General features: G+C 47.2%; 1 protein-coding gene across 1 annotated transcript in view; it reads right to left on the bottom strand.

Annotated features, from left to right (window-relative positions):
* Positions 1-3,134: 3,134 nt before the first annotated feature.
* SAE1 (SUMO1 activating enzyme subunit 1) overlaps positions 3,135-25,404 on the bottom strand; it is a 74,929-nt gene continuing 52,659 nt past the window's right edge. The window contains exons 7-9 of the mRNA XM_047835950.1: positions 19,165-19,309; positions 8,214-8,283; positions 3,135-4,180 (exon numbers count right to left, since the gene is read on the bottom strand). Of these exons, the coding sequence (XP_047691906.1) occupies positions 4,088-4,180; positions 8,214-8,283; positions 19,165-19,309 (308 nt within the window). The 3' untranslated portion in view covers positions 3,135-4,087. The remainder of the gene's footprint in view (positions 4,181-8,213; positions 8,284-19,164; positions 19,310-25,404) is intronic.

The raw sequence follows: 25,404 nt of genomic DNA, 5'->3' as shown, positions 1-25,404 counted from the left end.
TCAAAGAATGTATTCATTCAATTCCCACATATCAGGGGAATGTACTATTACCCCATTTGACACATGGGGCAACAGAGTCACAAAATGGTCACTCGTCCAAGGTCACATAGCTACATGGTAGGGTCTGCATTTAAACCTACCAGTCTGATTTAAAAGAAAAAAAATTTAAAAAAAAAGGGGGGAGGGTGCCTGGGTGGCTCAATCGATTACGCGTCCGACTTCAGCTCAGGTCACGATCTTGGAGGTTCGAGGGTTTGAGCCCCTCATCGGGCTCTGTGCTGACAGCTCAGAACCTGGAGCCTGCTTTGGATTCTGTGCCTCCCTCTCTCCCTCCGCCCCGCCCTCACTTGTGTGCGCTCGTTCTCAAAAATAAACATTAAAAAATTTAAACCTGCCAATCTGGAAGGATTCACTCTCCAAGGCTGCCAAGGGTGACCTCTGGGAGGCAGATATGAAAAAATACACGAGTCTGGCAGTGGGCAAGGGAGCGGGGGCAACAACTTTTCACCCCTATGCATGTGTGTTGCTTGAATGTTTTACTACAAGCTTAAACACAAAACCTACCTGTCCTTCTGGATCGAGCTGAAGGCCCTCCCTCAACTCCGGGCATGCCTGATTGGTTTTCAGAGGTGACCACTAGGTCTCAGGACCTCGTGAAGGCAAAACCTGAGTCAGTGACAAGCAGCGGTGCAACGAGATGGTGTCTACTAAGTGTCCTGCGTAGAAGCCTCCCTGTCAGCCCACATTCTGGCCCTTACTTGGGGGAGGCTGTGCCCTCATCTGCAGTATGGGCGTCCACCCCTGCGGGGTTCCTGTGAGGATCACTTTAGCTAAAGTACAAGTGCTGTTAAGGGCAGAAGGCAGTCAGCGTGGGGAGGTTAGCTATCAGTAGGCTCTTCTGACCTGCCAACCGCGACCTAAGCCTCCATTTCTCTATCTGAAAAGGGCAAACTGGACATACCTCAATAGACAGACACGTTTGGATTTACCAAAAAAAAAAAAAAAAAAAATTGCCAGAAACTGACAAAGGGGGGTCTGCACTGCAAAGGGAAACCACAGAATGTAGGGCTCTGATGGGACAGAGAGCTTTTTTTATTGTTGTACTTTTTTACCTTTGCATGTGTTACTTTTCTGAGTAGCACCTGTTCCACTAGAATGTTCTGAGGCTTCGACACATTAAGCACTTAACAGAGTTTGGCTACTACACATACCACAAACAACAGAAGTGGGGTGTGGAGTGGAGAAACCTGGCAGGCCCGAAGTCAGCCCACTTCCTTTCATTTGGCAACTCTAGCATCCCAAAAGTATTTGTTACCTTAGCAGATTAAAAAAAAATTTTTAAGTTGATTTATTTTGAGCGGGGGAGGAGCAGAGAGAGACAGGGAGAGAGAATCCCAAGCAGGCTCTGCGCTGTCAGCGCAAAGCCCGATGCAGGGTTCGAACTCCTGAACCACCGGTGAGATCACGACTGGACTCAAGATCAAGAGTTGGACGCTCAACTGACAGAACCACCAGGGCGCCCCTACCTCTTACGGATTAGATCCTCCTTCCCAAGTAGGCTAGAAATCTCCCGGAGGAATTAGAAACCACAGGATAATCATCGTGCTCTTCCTGGAGACTTGGGGAAATCCATTTTTATGGTAATACTATCATGTAATATGGGAGAATATGAAATGTGAAGATACGAGAATAAAGACGTTTCTCGCCTGAGGCTGGCAGCTTCCAGCACCACCCCTAGATTCCCGAGGGGTCCATTCTGGATGACTCAATTTCTGCCACAAGGGGTACAGAGGTGAAGTTTGAAATGCGTCAGAAAAGATTCTAGGATGACAGTTTTGTTTTTATCTATCCAGACCCACCTGCTCCCCCTTGTGACCAAGGCCCCACATTACCAAGCTCAAAATTTCAAAGAAAGGGGATTTTCACACACTGATAATTGGTGCCCCTGATTTGACACTGACAGGGTGCAGAAAGGGGCCCCTCCAGAAACACAGCCCTAGCCTCCCCTAGGGAAGGGCAGAGGTGACCAGGAGAGTCGGGGAATTGAGTTCCCCCTCCCCGAGGAGACCATTTTTTTGTTCTCTCACTGTAGCAGGACGCAAATACGAAAGGAGCTGCTGATTTGATTTGTTCAAACGGGCCAGACTCACACCTCACACACTTCTACATTAAGGGAGAAACCAAGGAGGGTGACGAGAAGTGGAACATACTCAGGCTGCCGAGTCAAGACAAAGCCGGTGTCTGAACCAACGAAAGCTCTGACCTCTACCAGCTGTGGGACTTGAGGCACATTACTGAAGTGTCACGGAACTTTAAATTTTTTTTTTTTTTTCAACGTTTATTTATTTTTGGGACAGAGAGAGACAGAGCATGAACGGGGGAGGGGCAGAGAGAGAGGGAGACACAGAATCAGAAACAGGCTCCAGGCTCTGAGCCATCAGCCCAGAGCCTGACGCGGGGCTCGAACTCGCGGACCACGAGATCGTGACCTGGCTGAAGTCGGACGCTTAACCGACTGCGCCACCCAGGCGCCCCTGAAGTGTCACGGAACTTTAAAACAAAGCTGGGGCGCCTGGGTGGCTCAGTAGGTTAAGTATCCAACTCTTGTTCTCAGCTTAGGCCATGAACTCATGGTTCATGAGTTCAAGCCCCGCATCAAGGCTCTGTGGTGACACCACAAGGTCTGCTTGGGATTCTCTCTCCTCTCTTTGCTGCTCCCCCCTTGTCTCTCTCAAAATCAACTTTGAAAAATAAAATAAAATGAAGCTATTGTGACTGTGAGTCTGCACAGTGCCTGGTACACAGAGAATCTAAACAGAAGGCAGCGTCAGTATCACCTCTTTTACTTCTTTCTTCTTTTCCCGTTAAATAGAATTCTTGTCACTGAGACCAACCACTATGGACCTGAATTATTCAAGAGACAGGTGGAACCAGAAGCTTCTATGCACTCTAGAATTTGAACAATCTAATTCTTGATGCATTACCCAGTAAAACAGTGGCAGGAATGGTGATGGAGGGGAGGAATCTCTGAGTCACATCGAAGCATCCAGTAAGATTTCTTCAGGTTAAAAAAAGCAATTGGTAGGATCACTTCCTGTCACAGGAAGATGTTTATAATGTGGAAGAAAAACAAATCCTAAAGCAAATAACTTTATTTCTATCATTCCTTTTTAAAGAACCAAGGAAATATAGAAAATATAAAAAAACACACAAACAGCTGCAATTCAGGGGGGAAAGGAAGGACTGACGGGGCCCTCGAAAGCAACAGCCTCCATGATGGTCTGAGCTGCATCGGGGATGGGGGCTCCGAGAAGACGGGCTCTCACATCCTAGCTTGGACCCCAGTAAATGAGAATCCCCAGGGGCTGGGACCCCGGCACCTGCCTTTTTAATACAAGTTTTCCCGTTAATATTCACTTTGCAAGGTCTCGCCCTAATGCCCGAGGGAACTTTGGTAACATTTCCTCTCTTCCAAAATCCAGGCTGAAACCCAACTAATCCTGAACTAAAGCTCCAGAACAGCACACCAGATGGCACCTGTTGTTTTTCGGGATCTCCGACTCTGGAGGAAATACATCCCTCCTGCCACGTCGTTTCCGCTCTAGGGCACCTGTCTGCATTTGGGACTGTGGCTCCACTAGCGTTTCACGGGGCCCGGCCTTACTCCCCACCTGGAGTCATCGTCTTCTTCTCTGTATGACATCAGGCGGGTAGTAAGTCCAAGAAGGTGGTGAGAGGATCCTAAGCGATGAGGCGTGCTGGTTCTGGGCGGGCATCTCCCGCGGTGCCCCAGAGGCCTGGCGACACCCAGACAGAGGGACGCATCACAGGGGGCTCTCTGGCGATGCCCAGTGAACAGCCCTGGACGGTGCCGGGACGGGGGCGGCCAGTCCCTACACCCCGCGTGTCGCAGCTGCTGGCGCTTGCAAGTCGCGTGTCTGCACAACCTCACTGCTCCCAGGAGATGGTCTGGACCGGTCCGAAGACTTCAGCTCTTCCCTCGCCTGGAGCCGCCTTCGTGGGGGGAGGGGACGGGAAGGCGCGGGCAGGCTGCAGGCCAGCGTCGCCCGGGCCGCCAGATCTCGGTTCACTTGGGGCCAAGGCACTCCACAATCCCATTCCCCTTCATGCCGTCAAAAAAGAAGAAGTTGTTGTGAGGAGGGTCCCTTTGAGACAGGGCCTGGGGAGAAAAACAAGAAGAGGGCTCAGCTCAGATGCTTTCAAACGGATAACAGGGCGAGAAAAAGAAAAAAACCTCAAGCACTAAGATCTTCTAAAACTGCGCAGTTTGGGCACTGGCTCTCAAAGGAGGTGGATTTTGCTTCCCGGGAGCTAACGGGCCATGTCTGAGACATTACTGTGCCTGCCAGGCTTCTGCTTTGTCCCTTACCAGTCGGGGGTCTCTGGACAAATCAGTTAGCCTCGCCGAACCCCGTTTTCCCATGTGAGATGAAAACACTACCTGTACCGTCCTAGGCTTAAAAGAGATGATGTACCTCAACTGCCTGAAAGTACACTCCACGTGCAGGAGCCTGCTGGCCATGGGCAGCAGTAATTATTTATGACTGTCCAACTGAGAAAGGAGGCAGCTTGTCCCGACACGGTGCAGGCGGCAGCCGTCATCACCTGTGGGGCCACACACTGATGCGGAAGCGGCTCTCCTATGAGGAGACACGTTTCCTGCGATCTTCTGCATGGTGGGCCAGGGCTAAGATCCAGAAAGGCTGGGAGGTACTATTTAGCCATGGAAATGGCGATTATTTCGCGAGGCTAACAGAAGTACACAGCACATTAAAAAAAATTTTTTTTTAATGTTTTATTTTTGAGAGCCAGAGCCAAAGCATGAGTAGGGGAGGGGCAGAGAGAGAGAGAGAGAGAGAGAGAGAGAATGAATCCAAAGCAGGCTCCAGGCTCTGAGCCATCATCACAGAGCCCAACACGGGGCTCGAACCCACAAACCGTGAGATCATGACCTGAGCCAAAGTTGGAGGCTTAACCAACTGAGCCACCCAGGTGCCACACCCCCACAGCACCTTTAATATGTTTTTATTTACTTTTCAGAGAGAGAGAGAGAGAGAGAGAGAGAATGCGAGAGAGTGAGCACGAGCTGGGGACAGACACAGAGAGAGGGAGACACGGAATCCAAAGCAGGCTCCAGGCTCTGAGCTGTCAGTACGGAGCCTGACATGGGGCTCAAACTCGTGAATCGCGAGATCATCACCTGAGCCGAAGTCAGACGCTCAACCGACTGAGCCACCCAGGGGACCCCACAGCACTTTAAATATGGGGCTAGCCCTCCTGAAATTACATGCTGAATCATGTGTACTAGAGGAAGGACTCATACGTGTCAATGAGTTTTCTCAGAGGTTCTTAATCAAAAAGGACTGCCATTTAAAGACATGGACGTCATCCAAGCAAAAACCTCTATGCAGGAGCACCATGCCTGTCATTCTTAAAGGACCTTTTTTACAAGGTTAGGAAAACGCTCGAAATATCTTGAACTTCTCTCTGAATTGGGCACTAATCCCAATCTGTTCCTTCATCTGTAAAATGGGGATAATTATACCTACTTCAAGTGGTTGTTCAACCATCCATCCACGGAAACCACCTAGAGCATCCACCCCTGTGCCAGGTATCGTGCTAGGTACTGAGGATTCTGAAGCATGGTCAAGACAGAGGTCCGCTTCCCTGCGCACACATACAAAATGGCAAATCGACAGCACCTGCCTGGTATAGTTTTTGGTGAACATGAAACACGATCGAGCTTGCAATGCGTCTGGCCCGTAATAAATTCTCAAAAAGTGGGAGGTGCTATTACGAACAGGAGCCAGGGGGTCTCTCACCAAACTGTGAGGAGATCCCAGGCACTCAGCCGGGTGGAAGGGCCCAAGAGCCCACAGTTAGAAGTTCTAGACCCTAGAACTCAAGTTACAGGAGGTGATACAACGGGGCCCGATATGGCTGCCGCCGCCATACTGCAGGCAGAGAGGCCTAGCAGGGACAGCAGGAGACAAAGGAAGGACGACTTACACCTAGGGAAGCATGACAGGACAAGGGACGTGGACGGAAGATGTAGTGTTTGGAATGATGGCAGGAAGGAAGAAAAGAAGAGGGTTCCAAGGGAAGAGACTGACGTCTGCCCCCCGCCTCCTAACATTTATTATTATGGGTGGTCAGATGGTCGTCAGGAGAGAAGGGGGGAAGGTCTGCGGCCCTCAGATTGTGGAACCCTGGTGCCAACTGGCTGAAGGCAATACTGTGTTAAGTAAGGGCGGGGTGGCAGGGACAAGACACCAGGCCATGGGGTGAACACGGGGCAAAAGGTAAAGTGCTTCCCAAGCAAGATGGGGGTAGGGGGAGATTCCAAACACACCCAGCAACCAAGAATGCAGAGTACTCTGGCCGTCTGGGATAAACAGAAACAAGATGCGGGCAACAGCTGTCCCCAGCAGGCAGGAAGGAGGGGGCTGCATTAGAGGTTAGGACTGGGACGCAGGGAAGCCACTGCAAACAATGGGGTCAAGCCCAGCTGCCCCGACCCCTAATCTCCATCCCACGTGAAAAACCCAGGGAGCAGCTTCTCGGCGGGGGGTACAAAGTGTGGCCAAAGACACAGAGGCGGTGTCCCGGGTCCATGCGGACAGCACCTGAAGCACAAGGGCCGAGCTGGGAGGGGCACAGGCTCCGAGGCCAGACGGCCCGGGCTCGGATCCTGGTGCCGCCATTCTCTGCGCCTCTGCGCCTCGGCTCCTCCTCTGTGCCTCGGGGGTCGCACCGGTTCCCACCTCCAAGGGTTGCTGTGAGGAAGAGATGAGCACATCCATGTGAAGAACGTGGTCCGAGTGAGGGTACAGGGTGGGCCTTCGATACGCGCCGTTGCAGTGTTGTCACGGTAACAGGCTACGGAAACGCGTCTGTTCCCTTAGGATTCTTCCATCGCCGCCCTCCTTCCCGCCCAGTCTGTCTATAGGCAGCTTCCCAACCTCAGCGCGGGCTTCTGGGCAGCCCTACCAACCGACCGGGCGCACACACCACGATTCTCACGGCAGTCTGGGCTCACCAGAAGGCACGAGCGAGGCAAACGGCGTGGCCATCACATCCCTCTCTCCTCCCTCTACCTCCCTGGTGCTCGCCCTGCTCCCTAGGACACAAGAGGCAGGGGGGACACAAGAGGGTCTGAGGGAGAGAATTTGGTTCAGAGAGAAGGACCAGGAAAGAGAAACAAGAGCCTTTAGAAGACGGTGGCAGGACCATCAGACTCAGTCAAATGTCTCCAGAGCAGACGTACTGACTTCAAGACAAAGTAGCGAGAGTGGGGTCTCCACACGCCTCTCCCGAGCTCCAAGATGACGTGTGAATGGGCTCGGAAAATCATTTAACGAGGCACGACCCCACTCCAAGAACAAAAAGGACAAATCATCACCGCCAATCTACTGAAGCAGTCAAGGACCTACAAAAGGCAAAGTGAACATCTTTGGGCAAGTATCTAAGCCCCAAAGAAAGCATTTGGGAATATGCTAGAATTCTGACAACCCAAATGTTCCAGAAGAGACTCAAAACGTTGTGCTAGTTACCAGTTACGGGACCCCCAGTCGACTTCCCTTCTGAGAGGGACGATGCCATCAAACCTAACGTTTTCACAGGTCACCCTCTCCAGAGCTCCATGGGGCTCCCAGCACCGTGCACACGCTCCCCTGGTACCGAATGCCCCCTTCTGAATAAACACCCATGGCGTGTGCATTAACAAGAAGCTCCGATGCCACGATCGAGGACAAAGAAACACCGCTTGAAGGAGAAGTTAAGGGCACAGGTCTTGGAGGCCCATCTCCGGGCCTCGATGTCCTCCCCTTACACGGAGATCATGACAGTACCATTTCACAGAGCTGTGAGAAGCAGAATACGTGACAAGGGTCAGAAGCACCACGCAAGCAATCAGTACAGTCAGGGGACAGTGGCAGGTACACCTGAAGACACTATTCCCAGCTCCGGGCACAGCACAGAGCAGACACTCAAAGATCATTTGCTGAATGCTCATCGGGATGGGCGGGAGAGAACAGGATGAGGTAGAAAAGGGAAGAAAGGAAACAGGGCACGAAACAGGGATGAATGGGGTCAGAGAAACCAGGCAGTTCTCTAAGGCAGTCATGGTTCTTTCGGTTGGCACTCTGACAAGGTCATGGTGGACCAATGATCTGCTCCTCAGGACTCTTTACCTTCACAATTTCCTGGGCCAGGATCCCTCCAATCACTGCACACACAGGGGCCATCTCAGAGAAGCAGTACCTACAAGAAAACACAAATAAAATGGAGCCCTGAGGAACAGGAAGGCTGGTAGGACATCTGGCAAAGGTCAGGAGTGGGCTTGCGAGAATGAAAACATCTCCTACCAGGAGGAGTCCATCCACACGGCAATGGTAATGCTGGCACCTAGGCGTGAAAATGAAATCTGGTCCAGGAGGTTAGCTGGGAAAGACCTCTGAACCTTGGCAGGCAGGAATTGTTTCACAACATTTTTTGTTTAAGTTAAAGGAAAGACTATATCTGTGCTTCCTAAAAATAAGGTCAACAAATATCAGATGTTTCGGTGCCCCGGTCACATTCTCGCAATTCTCCTCTTACCCACAACGGGCAGTGGGTCCTAGATGCTATTCCCAGACAAATGTCAGGGAGAAGGCCTGTGTTAACATGCAGGAGGCATGGGAAATCTGGGGCCTGAAACTGAAGCATGGGGACAGAAAGTCTTCACTCCTCCTATAGATACCAACCCTTCTGGACCGGGATGGGGCATCCAGAAGACAAATTTTGGCCCATGCTGTCACCTGCCCCTCCAAATCACAGGTCCTAGGCAGTAAAACACTTTTCTACCACCTCCCCAGAGGAAGTGTGCTCTGCCAGTTCTCAGCCCTGAACACAAAGGCATTTTTCCTTTATTTTTACTTTAAAAAAAAAAAAAAAAATTTTTTTTTTTCAACATTTATTTATTTTTGGGACAGAGAGAGACAGAGCATGAACGGGGGAGGGGCAGAGAGAGAAGGAGACACAGAATCGGAAACAGGCTCCAGGCTCCGAGCCATCAGCCCAGAGCCCGACGCGGGGCTCGAACTCACGGACCGCGAGATCGTGACCTGGCTGAAGTCGGACGCTTAACCGACTGCGCCACCCAGGCGCCCCTATTTTTACTTTTTAAAAGTTTATTTATTTTGAGAGAGAGAGTTTGAGCGCGTGCGTGGGAGAGCCTAAGTGGGGGAGGGGGAGAGAGAGGGAGAAAGAGCATTCCAAGCAGGTTCTGAACTGTCAGCATGGAGCCCAATGCAGGGCTCAATCCCAAAACTGTGACAGCCAAAATCAAGAGCCAGATGCTTAACCAACTGAGCCAGCCGGGTGCGCCACAAACGTATTTTTAAAATGAGCAAAGCAGAACACAGAGAAGTTAAGGGGAGAGCTTACCTAAGGACCCCACCACCAGGAGACTACCTCTAAACTTCCCAGTGTGGTACACACTCTTCCTGATTTTTCAAAGTGCACGTATGAAACACACATAATCAAAAACCCAAGTAAAATTATTCACTCTGCTCTGTAATCTACTGACTGATACTTCTGTTCCACACGGCAACACACATCTTGGCACAGGTGTCCAAATAATTCCTTATGGCGAATTCCTAAATGTAGAATTTCTGGGTCCTGACACATTGTGCCAAAATGTCCTCCAGAAAGTCTCTGCCAATTCAACTCGTGCCTACTGTGTGTGAAGATGCACATCTCCTCACGGCCTGGCCTGGCTTGGGACTGGCATTCCCGTCTGTGCAGCCACAGCGGTAACTTTGACTCCAGATCATCAAGGTCCTTTACAGAACTATAAAACATATAGAGAACGATACCACAGAAAAACTAGTCATCCATAATCCCTCTACTCAAAGACAATCAAATGTGGAAATAGGTTTTCTTTAAAAAAAAAAAAAAAAAATTACACCTATACTCTGTGTGATACTGTACAATTTATTTATTTTTTTAGTGTTTGTTTATTATCGAGACAGAGCGAGACAGAGCATGAGCATGGGAGGGGCAGACAGAAGAGGAGACACAGAATCTGAAGCAGCCTCCAGGCTCTGAGCTGTCAGCACAGAGCCTGACACCGGGCTCGAACCCACCGAATGCGAGATCATGACCTGAGCCGAAGTCGGCCACCCAACCGACTGAGCCACCCAATACTGGACAATTTAATATTTGCCCTTCTTCTCTTAAAAGTTTATCATCAGCAAAATGCTAGCAAACCTAACCAGCAACATGCAGAAAGGATTACACACCATGATTACATGGGACTCACAACCAGGAAAGCACGGTTGGTGTAACATCTGAAAAGTCAATCAATGTCAGTACGGCGTATTAACCGAATAAAGGGACCATAAACACACGATCATCTCAACTGACAGAGAGAAAAAAAAGCATGTGACAAAATCCAGCACCTCTTCGTGCTAAAAACATGCAACAAACTGGGAACAGAAGGAAGTTTCTTCAATCTGATCAAGGGCTATGAAAAATCCACAGCTAACATCATATTTAATGGTGAAAGACTGAAAGAAAATGTCTTCAGTCTGATCAAGGGCTTCTATGAAAAATCCACAGCTAACATCATACTTAATGGTGAAAGACTGAAAGCTTTCTTCCTAAGAATGTCTGCTCTTACCACTTCTATTTGACACTGTGCTAGAGGTTCCAGCCAAGGCAATTAAGGAAGGAAAAAGAGACACGACAGCCAGATTGGAAAGGAAGAAGTAATACATATTCATAGATAATATGATCTGCTATATAGAGAATACTAAGGTATCCAGAGAAAAACTATTTGAACTATTACATTTATTCAACGAGGTTGCAAGACAGAAGATTAACATACAAAATGTATACTTCTATACATTAGCAATGAACATTCTGAAAATGAAATGAAGACTTTCATTTATAATATACCACCCAACAGTATTTTTTTTTCAAAACAATAGAATATTTAGGAATAACTTAACAGTGGTTGTGTAAAACTTATATTCTGAAGACTATAAAACATTGTTGAAAGACATAAAAGACCTAAATAAATGGAAAGATATCCCACGTTCAAGAATTGATACATTTGGGGCTCCAGGGTGGCTCAGTCGGTTGGACGTTTGACTTTGGCTCAGGTCACGGATTTTGAGTTCGAGCCCCGTGTCGGGCTCTGTGCTGACAGCTCAAAGCCTGGAGCCTGCTTCAGATTCTGTGTCTCCCTCTCTCTGCCCCTCCCCTCCTCACACCGTCTGTCTCTCTCTCTCTCTCAAAAAGAAACAAACATTAAAAAAAAACTCAAAAAAAAAAAAATCAGAACACTTAACATCATTAAGGGGCCGGTGCTCCCCAAATTAATCTATATATTTGGCACAATCCCAATCTAGCTGCCTTTTCTGTAGAAATGGAAAAATGCATTCTAAAAATTAACATAGGAATGGAAGAGACCCAGAAGAGCCAAAACAATCTTGAAAAAAAAATTGAGACATGAACTCACATGTCTCAATTTTGCAACTCACAACTACACAAGTATAGTCATCAAAATACTATGGTACTGGTAACTATATGGACAGACACATAGATCCATGAAGTACACGGGAGGATCCAGAAATAAAGAAATACATACATGGTCAATTGATTTTTGACAAGGGTGGTAAGACCATTCAAAAGAGAAAGAAAAAGTCTTTTTACCAAACAATACTGGACAACTGGGTCTCCACATGCAAAAGAATTAAGCAGGACCCCTACCTCACACCATGCACAAAAGCGGACTCAAAAATGGCTCACAGACCTAAATGTAATAGCTAAAATTACAAAACGTTTTTAATGTTTATTTATTTTGAGAGTGAGAGAGAAAGAGAATCCCAAGCAGTCACCCCTCTGTCAGCAGAGTCACACGCAGGGTAGACCTCAAGAACCGTAAGATCATGCCCTGAGCCAAAATCAAGAGTTGGATGCTTAACTAATTGAGCCACCCAGGTGCCCCTAAAACTACAAGACTCTTAGAAGAAAGCAGAGGAATAAATCTTCACGACCTTGGATCAGGCAATGGTTTCTTAAACGGTATCATACCAAAAGCACACATAAAAAAAGAAAAAACAGAATAATTGTATTTCATAAAAATTAAAAACTTATACTTCAAAGGATACTTTTCACTTCAAAGAGGGTGAAAAGACAATCCACAGATTAGGAGAAAATTTTTGTGAATTATGTATCAGATAAAGGACTTGAATCCAAAGTGTACGGAGAACTATTATGATTAACAATAAAAAGATAAACCAATTAAAAAGTGGTCAAATGATTTGAACAGACATTTTGCTGAAGATCATACACAAATGGCCAGTGAGCCCATGAAGAGATGCTCTACATAATTAGTCACTAAAGAAATGCAGATCAAAACAACAGTGAGATAGGATTTATTGCCCACTAAGGCTAAATAACAGACAATAACACTTGTTGGCAAGGATGTGGAGAAACTGGAACCCGCACAAAGTGCTGGTGGAATGGTAAAATGGTGTGGCTGCCGCGGAAGACAGTCTGGCAGGTCCTCAAAATGTTAAACAGAGAATTACCATATGAATCATCAACTCCACTCTTAGGTACACACACCCAAGAGATATAAAAACTTATGCTCACACAAAAACACATGAATGTTTATAGTGGCTTTAGTCGTTAATTGCCCAAAACTGGGAACAACCCAAATGTGCTTCATCTGGTGAACAAACTGGTGTATCCATACAGTGGACTACTGCTCAGCAATAAGAAATGAGTTATCGACTTCATATAACATGGATGAATTTCAAGTGCATTAAGTTAAGTCAAAGAGGCCAGACTCAAAAGGCTACATGAACTGAACAGATCCCATTTGTTACACTATTGGAAAGGCAGAACTGCAGGGATAGAGAACAGATCGCTGGGTGCAGGAAGGAAGGTGCTGCCCTGTTATCAAGACTCTACAAGAGAATTTTTACAGTAATGACACTTTTCTATATCTTGACTGTGGTGGTTACATAACTCTATACCTTTGTAAGAATTCATGGAACTTTTTTTGTTCTTTAAGATTTTATTTTTAAATCATCTCTATGCCCAACGTAGGGCTTGAACTTACAACCCTGAGATCAGGAATCGCATGCTCTGGGGCACCTGGGTGGCTCAGCTGGTTAAGCATCCAACTCTTGGTTTCGGCTCAGCTCAAGATTTCATGGTTCTTGAGTGTGAGCCCAGTGTCAGGCTCTGTGCTGACAGTGTGTAGACTGTGTGGGATTCTTTCCCCACCCACTGACCCCTTCCCTCCCCTGCAAAAAAAGGACCACGTGCTCTACTGACAGGGCCAGCCAGGAGCTCTGAATTCCAAATTCACGGAACTTTATTTATTAAAAATTTATTTATTTTGAGAGAGACAGCAACAGCACAAGAAAGGGAGGAGCAGGGAGACGGGGAGGGAGGGGGATGGCGTGGGGAGAGAGAGAGAGAGAGAGAGAGAGAGAGAGGAAGAAAGAGAGAATCCCAAGCAGGCTAAGCATCACCAGCGCAGAGCCTGACATGGGGCTCGAACTCACAAAACCGAGATCATCTCTGAGCCAAAATCAAGAGTTGGACTCATAACTGACTGAGCCACCCAGGCATCCTATGAATTCATGGAACTTTAAAACAAAACACACACACACAACTCACATTACTATCTAACAAAAGATAAATTTTACTGTATATAAATTATTTAAAGATTTTTTAAGTTTATTCATTGACATCATCTCTACACCTAACATGGGGCTCACACTCATGATCCTGAGATGAAGTCACATGCTCTTGTAAAAACACCATTGAGGAAACAAGTCTAAATAATAAAAATGAAACAAGAAAATACAAGCATCACGTCAAGAAACAATCAGAAGAACCCAGAATATGGGTGGCCTGGACTCCTTAAAAAAAAAAAAGCGTGGGGTGCCTGGTGCTTGGGTGGCTCAGTCAGTCAGGCGGCTGACTCTTGATCTGGAGTCACGTCATGAGCTCACGGTTCCTGAGATCAAGCCCCACCCATGTCCAGCTGCACACTGGCAGTAGGGCCCTGCTTGGGATTCTCTCCCCCTCTCTCTCTACGAGAAATAAATAAACTTAAAAAAAAAGGGGGGGGGGATAAACTGTTCTAGATTAGGAATTGGAAAACTTTCTCTGTAATGTACTCGACAGTAAATTGTTTTGGCTTTATGTGCCATATGGTCCCTGTTTAAACTCTTCGAGTCTGCTGTCACAGAGCTGTAAAAACTACAAAAGCTACCACAGATAATACATAAATGAGGAGGTGTGGAATAAAACTTTATTTACAAAAACAGGTGGCAAGCACAGTTTGCCAACTCCTGAATTAAAAGAGACACAGAATTGAAAGCAACTGATGAACTTGGATGTGTCCTTAAGGATTCAGCTTAAGTATCATGTCATCAGTGTCCCCCCCCTCCCCGCGCCAAAGTAAAAGCAAATTATTAACGACTGAATCCAACTGAGTGGTCCGTTGGCATTCACCACTGGATGATTCTTTCCATTTTTCTGTATGCTTGACACTCTCTATAATAAACATCATTTCAACCTGCACACAGCACTGCATTGATCTGTGTCATTAACTCTTTAATGCCGTTCCAAGTTCTTTTTCTTTTAAATATGATAATGAATACCTTTTGTACATGAATTTTGCTCACATTATTTCTTAAAGGTATATTCTCAAGTAAATCAAGGAGAATTACTGGACCAAAGAGAGAACAGGATTCTTGATGCACATTTCCAAACTGCTTCCTAAAAAGGCTGTACTTTGGGGCACCTGGGTGGCTCAGTCAGTTAAGTGTCAGACTTTGGCTCGGGTCATGATCTCATAGTTCATGGGTTTGAGCCCTGTGTTGGGCTCTGTGCTGACAGTGCAGGGCCAGCTTGACATACATACATACATACATACATTCATTCATTCATTCATTCTCTCTCTCTCTCTCCCCCTCTCTGCCCCTCCCCAACTCGTGCTTTCTCCCTCAAAATAAATGAACTTAAATATATATATATATATATATATATATATATATATATATATATATATATTAAAAAAAAACAAAACAAAAAACAACCTTTTTCGGGGCACCTCGGTGTCGCAGTCAGTTAAGTGTCTGACTTTGGCTCAGGTCATGATGATCTCGCGGCTCATGACTTCGAGACCTGCATGGGACTCTGCTGTCAGCATGGAGCTTGCTTTGGATCCTCTGTCCCTCCCTCCCTCTCTCTGCCCCTCCTGTGTTGGTTCTCTCTCTCAAAATAAATAAACTTAAAAAAAAAAAAAACAAAAAAAACCAAAACCTTTTTAAACAGCGAAAGTTGAATTACATGCACAAATTATGAATGTTCATCATAAATGTTTGTAATACTGAGAAACTATAAACAGCCTGAATACCCACCAATAAACTAATGGTTATATAAACAACCATCTATCTATCAAACAATGAAACATGAAGTACAAGTGAGGCTACTGATCCATATTTTTGCCGCAAACAGGTTGAACACATGCTGGAAAAATAAGGCTATCGTAAGGAAAGTGTGATCTCATTTTGCTATTTAAAAAGTGAAAAAAATAGGGGTGTTTGAGTGACTCAGTCGACTTAAGTGTCCAAATTCAGCTCAGGTCATGATCTTGGGGTTCATGAGTTCGAGGCCCACGTTGGGCTCTGTGCTGACAGCTTGGAGCCTGGAGCTGCTTCAGATTCTGTGTCTCCCTCTCTCTCTCTCTCAAAAATAAATAGACATTAAAAATTTTTTGAAGGAAGGAAGGAAGGAAGGAAGGAAGGAAGGAAGGAAAGAAAGAGGAAGGAAGGAAGGAAGGAAGGAAGGAAGAAAGAAAAAGAAAGAAATATAGGGTGCTTGGCTAGCTCAATCAGAAGAGCATACGACTCTTGATCTTGGGGTCTTGAGTTCGAGTCCCACACTGAGTGTAGAGATAGATCACTTAAATAAAACTTAAACAAAAATTGAAAGGAAAATTAGAATAAATAATACACGGAGAAGTCTGTGAGGTGAAACCCAAAACATTAACAGTGGCCACTTCTCAAGGGTGGGACTATGGGCGATCTTGTTCCTTCTTTCAATACTTCCTGGCAAGGGGCATCTGTTACTTTCATAATCAGAAAAGCAATACAGCTCTCCGAAAGAGAATAAATAACAAAGGACAGTGTTAGAAATTGCAGAGATGAGGGCAATGGAGACTTGTGCACAGCTCTCTCAACTCAAGCGAGTGCACCCTGCTCAGAGCTGGCAGAGGACAATTTGTGAGGGCAGCTCAGCTGCCAGGCGGCGGCTCATTTCCTCGCCAGCGTCTCTAGCCCATGTCAGGCCGTATCTCCATCTACCTGCACACAGACACTCTTCAAGAGGCCACCGGACACCTCTTACTTAAAGGGCAACAGAGTGGGAGCGCCTGAGCACATGAGGAGCTAGACAAGGGAAGGCAGTTTTTGCAAAGAGGGTGGACAGGGAAAGAAAACACTCTGGAAAGAACACCAGCCAGCAGCCGGTTAGGCTGTGGCTTTTTCCTTCGGGAAGGCAAGGCCTGCAGTGCACAGGCAGACTGTTCTTTTTTCAGGCCGTTCTTCACTCAAGACGCCAAATTAGTCACTAAGCTGCATCCTCACAGCCCGGCACTCGGCGTCGGCCTTGCTTGGTGGCCCCGCGTGGCCCAGCCCCTCCTCCTATAACAAGCACAGTGCAGACGCCACTCACTTGCTTCTTACACACTGTTCCTCCTCCAACAGACGCATACCTGGCTGTTAGCAGGACACAGGGACGCCACCCAGCCCGCAGTGTTGTGAGCCCGACCACACAGGGCCACCTTACACAAGTGCCCCGGAGACTGCTGCCTCTTTTTGGCCGACGGCTTGGCAGGTGGTTCAAGGCCCACTGCTGGGCCTAAATTGGTTGGGCTTTGGTAGGGTCTAAATGAGGTTCCCGGCCAAAGTGAAGAAAGTCAGGACCAGGAAAGGGAGGAACCCTGATATACTCTATTGTTGAAAAGAAATCAAGGTAGTACTGTGTTGTTACCAGAAATTAGCAGTGTGTTGGGGCGCCTGGGTGGCGCAGTCGGTTAAGCGTCCGACTTCAGCCAGGTCATGATCTCGCGGTCTGTGGGTTCGAGCCCCGCATCAGGCTCTGGGCTGATGGCTCAGGGCCTGGAGCCTGTTTCCGATTCTGTGTCTCCCTCTCTCTCTGCCCCTCCCCCGTTCATTCTCTGTCTCTCTCTGTCCCAAAAATAAATAAACGTTGAAAAAAAAATTAAAAAAAAAAAAAAAAAAAGAAATTAGCAGTGTGGAAGATCGAAGTGAGATTTTGGCTGGCTGCATACTAAAACCTCGGGCAAGGGGCGCCTAGGTGGCTCAGTCAGTTGAGCATCCAACTTTGGCTCAGGTCATGATCTTAGGGTTTAGGAGTTCGAGTCCCACCTAGGGCTCTGTGCTGTCAGTGCAGAGCCTACTTTGGATCCTCTGTCCCCCTCTGTCTTTCTGCCCCTTTCCCACTCAACGTGCATGCATGCTCTCTCAAAAAACAAACATTAAAAAAAATAAATTAAAAGTATGGGGTGCCTGGGTAGCTAAGTTGGTTAAGCATCCGACTCTTGGTATTGGCTCAGGTCATGATCTTGCAGTTCCCGAGTTTGAGCCCCGCACTGGGTTTTGTGCTGGCATTGCAGAGCCTGCTTGGGATTCTCTCTCTCCCCTTCTCTCTGCTCCTTACCCACTCTCTCACACACAGACTCTCTCTCAAAATAAATAAATAAACTATAAAAAATTAAAGTAAAAAATTAAAAATAACACCATGGGCAAGTGATTGCATCTTTCTGAGCATTAGTTTCTTCATTTAACTAATGGGAAAATAAAAATAATAACGCACACTTCAAGCGATTATTGTGACAATTACATGTAGCTGTACAGGTAGGTAAAACACAGAAAATCTTCAATACGTGGTGCTACTGTCATTAGCTGTTGAGCTTTAATTTAGCTTTTCCTCCCCTAAATAATAGGTCGTTGCGAAGGGAGACCATGTACATAAGACAACTACCACAATGCCCGGTACATAACAGCTGCTAAATTAAATAAACCCAATACAGCCACCATAGCTAGTGGTATAAGCTGGAGGCATTTTGGGCACCCTGCAGAGACGCTGAAAGCATGACAGTGAGATGATCCCAGAGCTGCCTGGAAAGGGGACCCAGACCCAGTCGCCCTCTGGACCTCTCCAAGCAAATCCTAAACCTGCTGAGTATCAGAGTAAAAGACTGGTCGTCTAGGGCGAAAGCATCCCAGGGCCCAAGGGTGAGGTGCTAGGACTGTAGATGTCTTTGCTGCTGAGGTATGGACTGATAAGCTACCAGTGGAGAATAATGGGGTACTAGCCACCAAATGATAAATTACAATCTTCTGACCCAGCCACTGCCTTTCCAGTAATAGATCCTGCAGTTACACCTGCACACATACAAAACGTGACTCACAAGGTCATACACTATGGCATTATGTGATAGCAAAAGCCTGGTCACAACTTGAGTCGGTAGGGGATGAGTTCAATAAACTATAGTGCTCCCATGTTGAAATACCATAGAGCTGCAGAAACAAGGGAGGGAACTACGTACTGATCTGGAAACTTCCCCAAAAGATGATATAAAGAGAAAGGTATAGAGTAATGTATATAGATTTTTTTTTCAATGTTTATTTTTGAGAGAGGGAGAGAGAGAGGGAGAGGGAGAGAGAGAGAGACAGAGAAAGAAAAAGAGAGACAGAGAGAGAGAGAGAAATAGACAGAGTATGAGCGGGGAAGGGGCAGAGAGAGAGGAAGACATAGAATTTGAAGCGGGCTCCAGGCTCTGAGCTGTTGGCAGAGTATATATAGAGAGTATATATATAGTGTATCTAGATTTTCTATTGCCTTGAGTTTTCAGCCACGTGAATATAAAGTATCTATGACAAAAGACAACCTGCACCTCTCTTACCAGAGGTCAATGGGAGCAGGCAGAATACAGCAAAGGAGGCTCTCCTCAGGGCTTTTGGTCTTAATAAAGGATCTCCCCAAATGAAGCAGGCAATTCTCGATACAGGCTAACCTGTGGGAGACATGAAGACTAACCTGACGAAATCTTCAGGAAGCAGGTCAGGACTAACACCCAGGGAGTCAAGCACATCGTTTCGTATCTGGAGCAACAACTCAGAATCTTCCCCAAAGGTATCAGAACTAGGATCTCTTCCTTTATCTGTGCGGAACTTCAGGAGCACTGGAAAGACAAAAAAGGCAGGTTAGAGACAGGTCTTTTCATAACAAATGCTTACAGATGCTGAGAACGAAAACACAGAAAATGGTACATTAATTAAAACGTGGGCCAAGTAAGGGGCGCCTGGCTGGCTGAGTCGGAAGAACGTGCAACTTTTGATCTCAGGGTTGTGAGTTCAAGCCCCACGTGGGGTACAGAGATTACTTAAATAAATACAACTTTATTTTGTTAAATTAAAAAATAATTTTTTTAAAATTTGTATTTTTGAGAGAGATAAATACAGAGTACGAGTGGGGGAGGCACACAGAAAGAGGGAGACGCAGAATCCGAAGCAGGCTCCAACTCTGAGCTGTCAGCACAGAGCCTGACGTGGGGGTTGAACTCATGGACTGCAAGTTCATGACCCGAGCTGAAGTCGGACGCTTAACTGACTGAGCCACCCAGGTGCCCCTGTTAGTATATTTTAAAAATGTTTTTTATTATTTATTTTGAGAGAGAGTGCAAGTAGGGGAGGGGCACAGAGAGGGAAGAGAGAGAATCCCAAGCAGGTTCTGCATTGTCACCGGAGAGCCTGATGCGGGGCTCGACTTCCCAATCGTGACCTGAGCTGAAATCAAGTCAGATGCTTAACCAACTGAGCCACCCAGGCGCCCCTAAATAAAACTTACAAAAAAAAAAAAAAAAAAAAAAAAAAAAGCGGGCCAAGTGAAAGGTAACATACTTTTAATTTATTCACAAACATAGCCAGAAAGGCAATCGATAATTTTAAAAATGACTAAAATTACTGTGACGGGTGCCACAATAAGGTAACAGAGGATACGACGTCCTCGGTAGGGTGGCATCAGTTAAGGCCTCCCTGAGGAAGCAGTTACTGAGTCGAGTGTATGTGAGTCTGGGGGGCGGGGAAGCAGAGAAGCTTCAAGCAGAGGGAAAAGACCCTATTATGCCCCAGAAGACAGGTCAGGGGTGGGAGGCATCATTCTAGGCATCAGTTCAAAGGGCTGCTTCAACCAGAAAGGCCAGCCAAATGCTCAGACTCATCAGACAGCCAGGTCATTACAAACAAAACCTCCCTCGTGTGTCAACCTCCAGAACGAAGGTTTAATTTCGCTTGTGAAGCAGAGGAAAGGTTCAGATGACGGCAGCAAATCAGAGCTCCTGCATAACGAGACCCTAATGAGGTTTGAATTTTTAACCCCAACAAAAAGACACAGGAAGGAGCCTAAGACTGATCAAAGTACCGGCACCCTCTCCTGCCACCGCACCTCATCCGTGATGTTCACCGCACACAGGGTGGATGGTGTTCTTGTCCCCTGTGTGCTTCCTGAGGCCGTCCTACTGCCAGCCCGGGGCCTCATCCCTGGGGCAACACCCCTCCCGCATCACCCAAGCTGCTTCAGAGTGGGGGTGGAGACATGCGGACCCTGGGGCGCTGGGACAGCAACCCACACCTGGAGGGGGCTTCGCAGTTACCAAGGCGCTTCCCTTGGGGCGCCTGGGGGGGCTCAGTCGGTTGAGCGTTGCATTTCAGCCCAGGTTCCGTTCCAGCCCAGGTCATCATCCTGCGGTTCAGGAGCTGCAGCCCCCCAAGGGGCTCTGCGTTGACAGTGTGAAGGCTGCTTGGGATTCCCTCTCCCTCCTTCTCTGCCCCTCCCCTGCTCGCTCTCCCAAAATAAATTAATAAACTTAAAAAAAAAAAGTGCTTGCAAGTCTCATGGGGATTTGCGGACCGAAAAAGTGAACTCCGTCAACAAATTATACTTTCCGTCAGTACAACAGGCTCTTCCCTAAAAATTAAGGTGGATTGAAAACTGACACAATTACTTCGAAGCTCTGTAAAAATTCAAGTATTTGGAAGCCACCCCAGACTAAGGAATCAGCCCAGCCCTACTTGTTTTCTGAAGACTCAACTCACAAACCGTCTCAGTGATGAGCAGCCTGGCTTGACAACCAGCAAGATAGCCAAGCACAGGCTGTGGCCCGGAGGCTGAGGCCCTGGAGGCTGCACCTATGGAGGGGTGGGAGGGTGGGGGGCGAGGACTCAGGAACCACAACCGATGGCCCCCACGAAGCCCGAGGGAAGTTCCTAAGTGGGTTGTTGTGAAGTGCTCCAAACCATGGAGGCCCAGGTAAAAGAAAGACCCGACCTGCCCTGGGCTGAGTTTTTCTCAGAGACAGGCTCCCGGTCCAAATTTCTCTGGCAACCTTCACACTCTCAGGACGGGGCTCTGCAAGTCGGGAACTTTGAAGAAAGGACTCCAGAGGATCTGTTTTGAATATCGTTCCTTTCCTCTCTTCCAATAGCAGAGCTCCTAGAACCTTCCATTCTACCTGAGCACTTGGCAGCTGACTCCGAGCTGCTGACAACGTGGATGCTGGCTAGCACTGTCCTGCCATCACCTAAGCCTCACTTTGAACTCGGCAGATGTGCTGCTGGAATTCCAATTTGGAGAAAATAAATGCAGTCGCAGAATAAGCATTTGGGGGCAGGGTGGAGAAGATGGCAGGAGCGGCCGTTAAATCCCTGTTTAGTGCAAACCTCTTTTTCAACAATGTCCTGTGAAGATAAAGGAATCTGGAAATTTGCTAGTGTGGCCAAAACAGAGGCTACTCTGAGCGGACTGTATTGAATGTCATCATCATTCCTATCGATCACTCCCGAGAGGACACAAGGACAGACCCAGAATGAGTTACCAGTGTTGCCTGAGCAATGACAGAGGCAATGGCAAGTGTGGGCCGCTCAAACTGCCCAATCCAAGGCCCTGTGGCAACCGTGTGGAAACTGAGGGAGGCTGCTTGATTTCCAGCCGTCAGGGCGGTGGGCAGCAGGAGCCCCATGCTGGCCGCCTCCAATGCCCCTCACTTCTGTGTCACTGGGACAGAAGCACCAACTGTCATGAGGGACGGGGAGAAGAGAATTTTTTCACCCCACCGCAAAACTTTTCATCTTCTGGTTAGACAATACAGCTCTTGGAACAAAGTTCACACCATTCTGATAACTATAGCACAAACAGTGCCTACAACGTGCCAAACACTACTACTCTAAACATTTAAGTGCGTTACCACTCATCCACAATGACCTGGGGAGGTAGGCAGGTCCGATTAAGCTCCCCACTTTATTGATAAAGAAACCCAAGTTCAAAGAGATTAAGTGGCTTGTTCAACACAACTGCCAACAATAAGCAGTGGAGCAGAAATACCAATTAAGGTCTGGCTTCCTAATCTGTGTTTCTTAACCCTAATCGAATCCAGAAGAAATGGCCAGAAAATCAGGAACACAACCCCAAGGGTTCCAAGTGGTCTGGCTCTTTGCCCCAACCTCAGGAGGACTCCCACATTTGACCACTTTTTCGTGAGATGCACTTTCCAGATGGGTCCTGCCCTCTCCTCTCCCAATTGGTCCATTAATTCTAAGTTCTTAATTCAATGGGTGAGAAGCAGAGGCAGAGGCCACAAGTAACCTTGCCCATTAATCTTCAGAGTGTAAGACTAGCTTCATCTCAGGAAGAGGGAAGATGTGGCACAAAGAGAGCAAAGGCAGCCAGCAGCTGGCCCCGCTGTTTCTCTGGGCCCCTTGCCCGGTCCTGGTGCAGGCCGCCTGGCCAAGGGCCGGCAGGCCGGCACCGTCCAGATACCTCACTGACCACATCTGAAGTCCTCTCAGGGCCTCTGGGAAGGGGGCCAGTCCGTCCAGCCACTTACTTGCAGCAAAGCAAACAGAAGCTGTATTTTTCAACTCTTTTTCAAATGTCAGCGCTCCAGTCAGCAGGCGTGGAGGGGGACGGGGAGAAGCCCATGTCCTGGGCAGAGAGCAGCCCCAGAACTGACCCTGTCCCCTAACAAGCTCTTGCTCATTAAATTCTCTCTTTGTTCTGCTTTTGACCCCTCCCAAATAGCCAGCCAGCCAGCCAGCCAACCAGCCAGCCAGCCAGCCAGCCAGCCACACACACACACACACACACACACACACACACACACACACACACACACACGTTGACTCTGCATTTCTGAAGAGCACCTCCTCACCAGTTTCCAGATTATAAAACTGTTCCATCAAGATCAAATATTGTCGGGGATGGAGAGCTGCTCTGCCAAAAGATGACTCATCGAATCATATCAAAACACTGCACAAAATTAGAGTTCCAAACTTGATTAACTTCCTCTGAACCTTTTAATTAACTCAGGTTGTTAAAGTCTGGGGGAATGACATTCATTGCTACAGATGATAGGCCAGTGTCTCTGCCCAAGTTTAGGACTTGCCTGTGTAAGGGAAAAAGGCAAACTTCAAAAAGGAGAAACCAAGAACCTTTTCATATGTTAAAAGAAAAATTATGTACATGTGAATATACTGCTCTTCTGTAAAAAGAAATTGACACTCAAACTCACATTTAATCTGAATCAGAATATCAGATTCATGTTACAACAGAAATTTGGAAAGCAGTATTATTAATCACTGTATTTCTTTCTGCAAATTCCTTACTACATTTAAATGGTTGATTATATTTAGCATAATCACTAAGGCCAACGAAAAAAACCAACACTTTTATAGGGGAAAAAAGTGAAGTCAATGTTGCAAATTAGCCCCAACCCAATTGCTGTCCCCCCAAAACAGCTCAACTGAGAAGGGGGAAAAGCCACATCTACACAAAAACCTCATCTGCCTGACACCTAAAGCTTCTCTGTACCAGACGCCCTTGACCCATCTCCCCAACCTCCCACAGACCCGTGCTCAAGCTGGCTCACCCAGTGGAGACTCATTATCTCTAGGAATGGCCTGGAAATCAGCTCGAGTAAGAAAAGGAAAAGTTATCCTCCTAACCTACAGTCTATCTTCTAAGGCAAAACACTAGATCTCTTGTTTGGTCAATTGCTCTTTCAATAAATACATACCAAGGATACTAATAACTAGTATTATTGTGATCATTTCACAGCATATACAAATATCAAATCATTATGTTGTAACGTAAAATAGAATATTACAGGTCAAGTACACCTCCATAAAAATAAACAAATATGTGTCTGGGTGGCTCTGTCAGTAAGCGCCCGACTTTTGATTTTGGCTCAGGTCGTGATCTCACGAACCATGATCTCACATTTCTTGCAATCGAGCCCCGTGTGGGGCTCCAGGCTGACAGTGAAGAGCCTGCTTGGGATTCTCTCTTTCCCTTTCTCTCTGCCCCTCATGTGCTCATGTTCTCTCTCTCTCAAAATAAATAAATAAACATTAAAAACAAAAAAAGAAAAAAAACCCAAAGGTGGGAACCAGAAAAGGTGCCTTGAGAGAGCACTCTTAGATAGAATGAGGTGGTCTCACTGGGCAGAACCATCTCGTCCTGACCGGCCACCAGGCCCAAACACTGACCCTGGGCACGTTCTCACCCTTGGCACATCCACGTGCTGCTCTTCAGAGCCTGAGGAGCTTTGAAATTGGCAGACGGCAGCAGTGACAACCACAGCTCTGGGGCCAGGCTGCCTGGGTTGGATCCCGATTTTTCCACTCACTGTGACCTTGTGCAAGTGACAACAGCCCAAGCTGCTCTATAAAATGGGAATCCTAAGTGCACTTCCCTTACGGGGTTTAAGAAGTGAAGATAATACCCTGAGAGCAGCCAGGACAGCACAGGGAGCAGCGTAAGCACTGGGTAAATGACACTACTCTGGAACGGCGGCTCTTCCGCGGTCTCCGTAAACCCAGCTTGCACGTCCCCAGAGAAACCGACACACTTCACGCTGAAATCTCCCACTTAACTCTTATTACCATCGCTAATTCAGCTGTCAGCTCTGGAGACTAGAGGGACTCGGCTCTGAACAATCCTGATACTCTCCACACCCTACACTCTTTCCTCCGATGCTTGGACCTCAGTATGGCATTTTACAGGCGTCTATAAATTCACTTGTGCAAGGACTCACCTGTCTCCTCTCCTGGATTTTTGTGCTTGTGGGAAGAAACCATATCTGCTTTGTTCACTATTCTCTACTTAATGCCCAGCACAGGGCACGCCCCACGGTAGGCACTGAGAAAATATCTGCTCTGTGGGAAGCCTCAATGTTTGGCCAAGGAAGAAAAAGTCACACAGAGGAGGGCTCACAACAACTGA

This window comes from Prionailurus viverrinus, chromosome E2 (genome assembly GCF_022837055.1).
Source record: "Prionailurus viverrinus isolate Anna chromosome E2, UM_Priviv_1.0, whole genome shotgun sequence".
Classification (NCBI taxonomy): Eukaryota; Metazoa; Chordata; class Mammalia; order Carnivora; family Felidae; genus Prionailurus; species Prionailurus viverrinus.
Note: the sequence above shows the minus strand (reverse complement) of the source record. Positions and strands in the feature narration are given on the sequence as shown.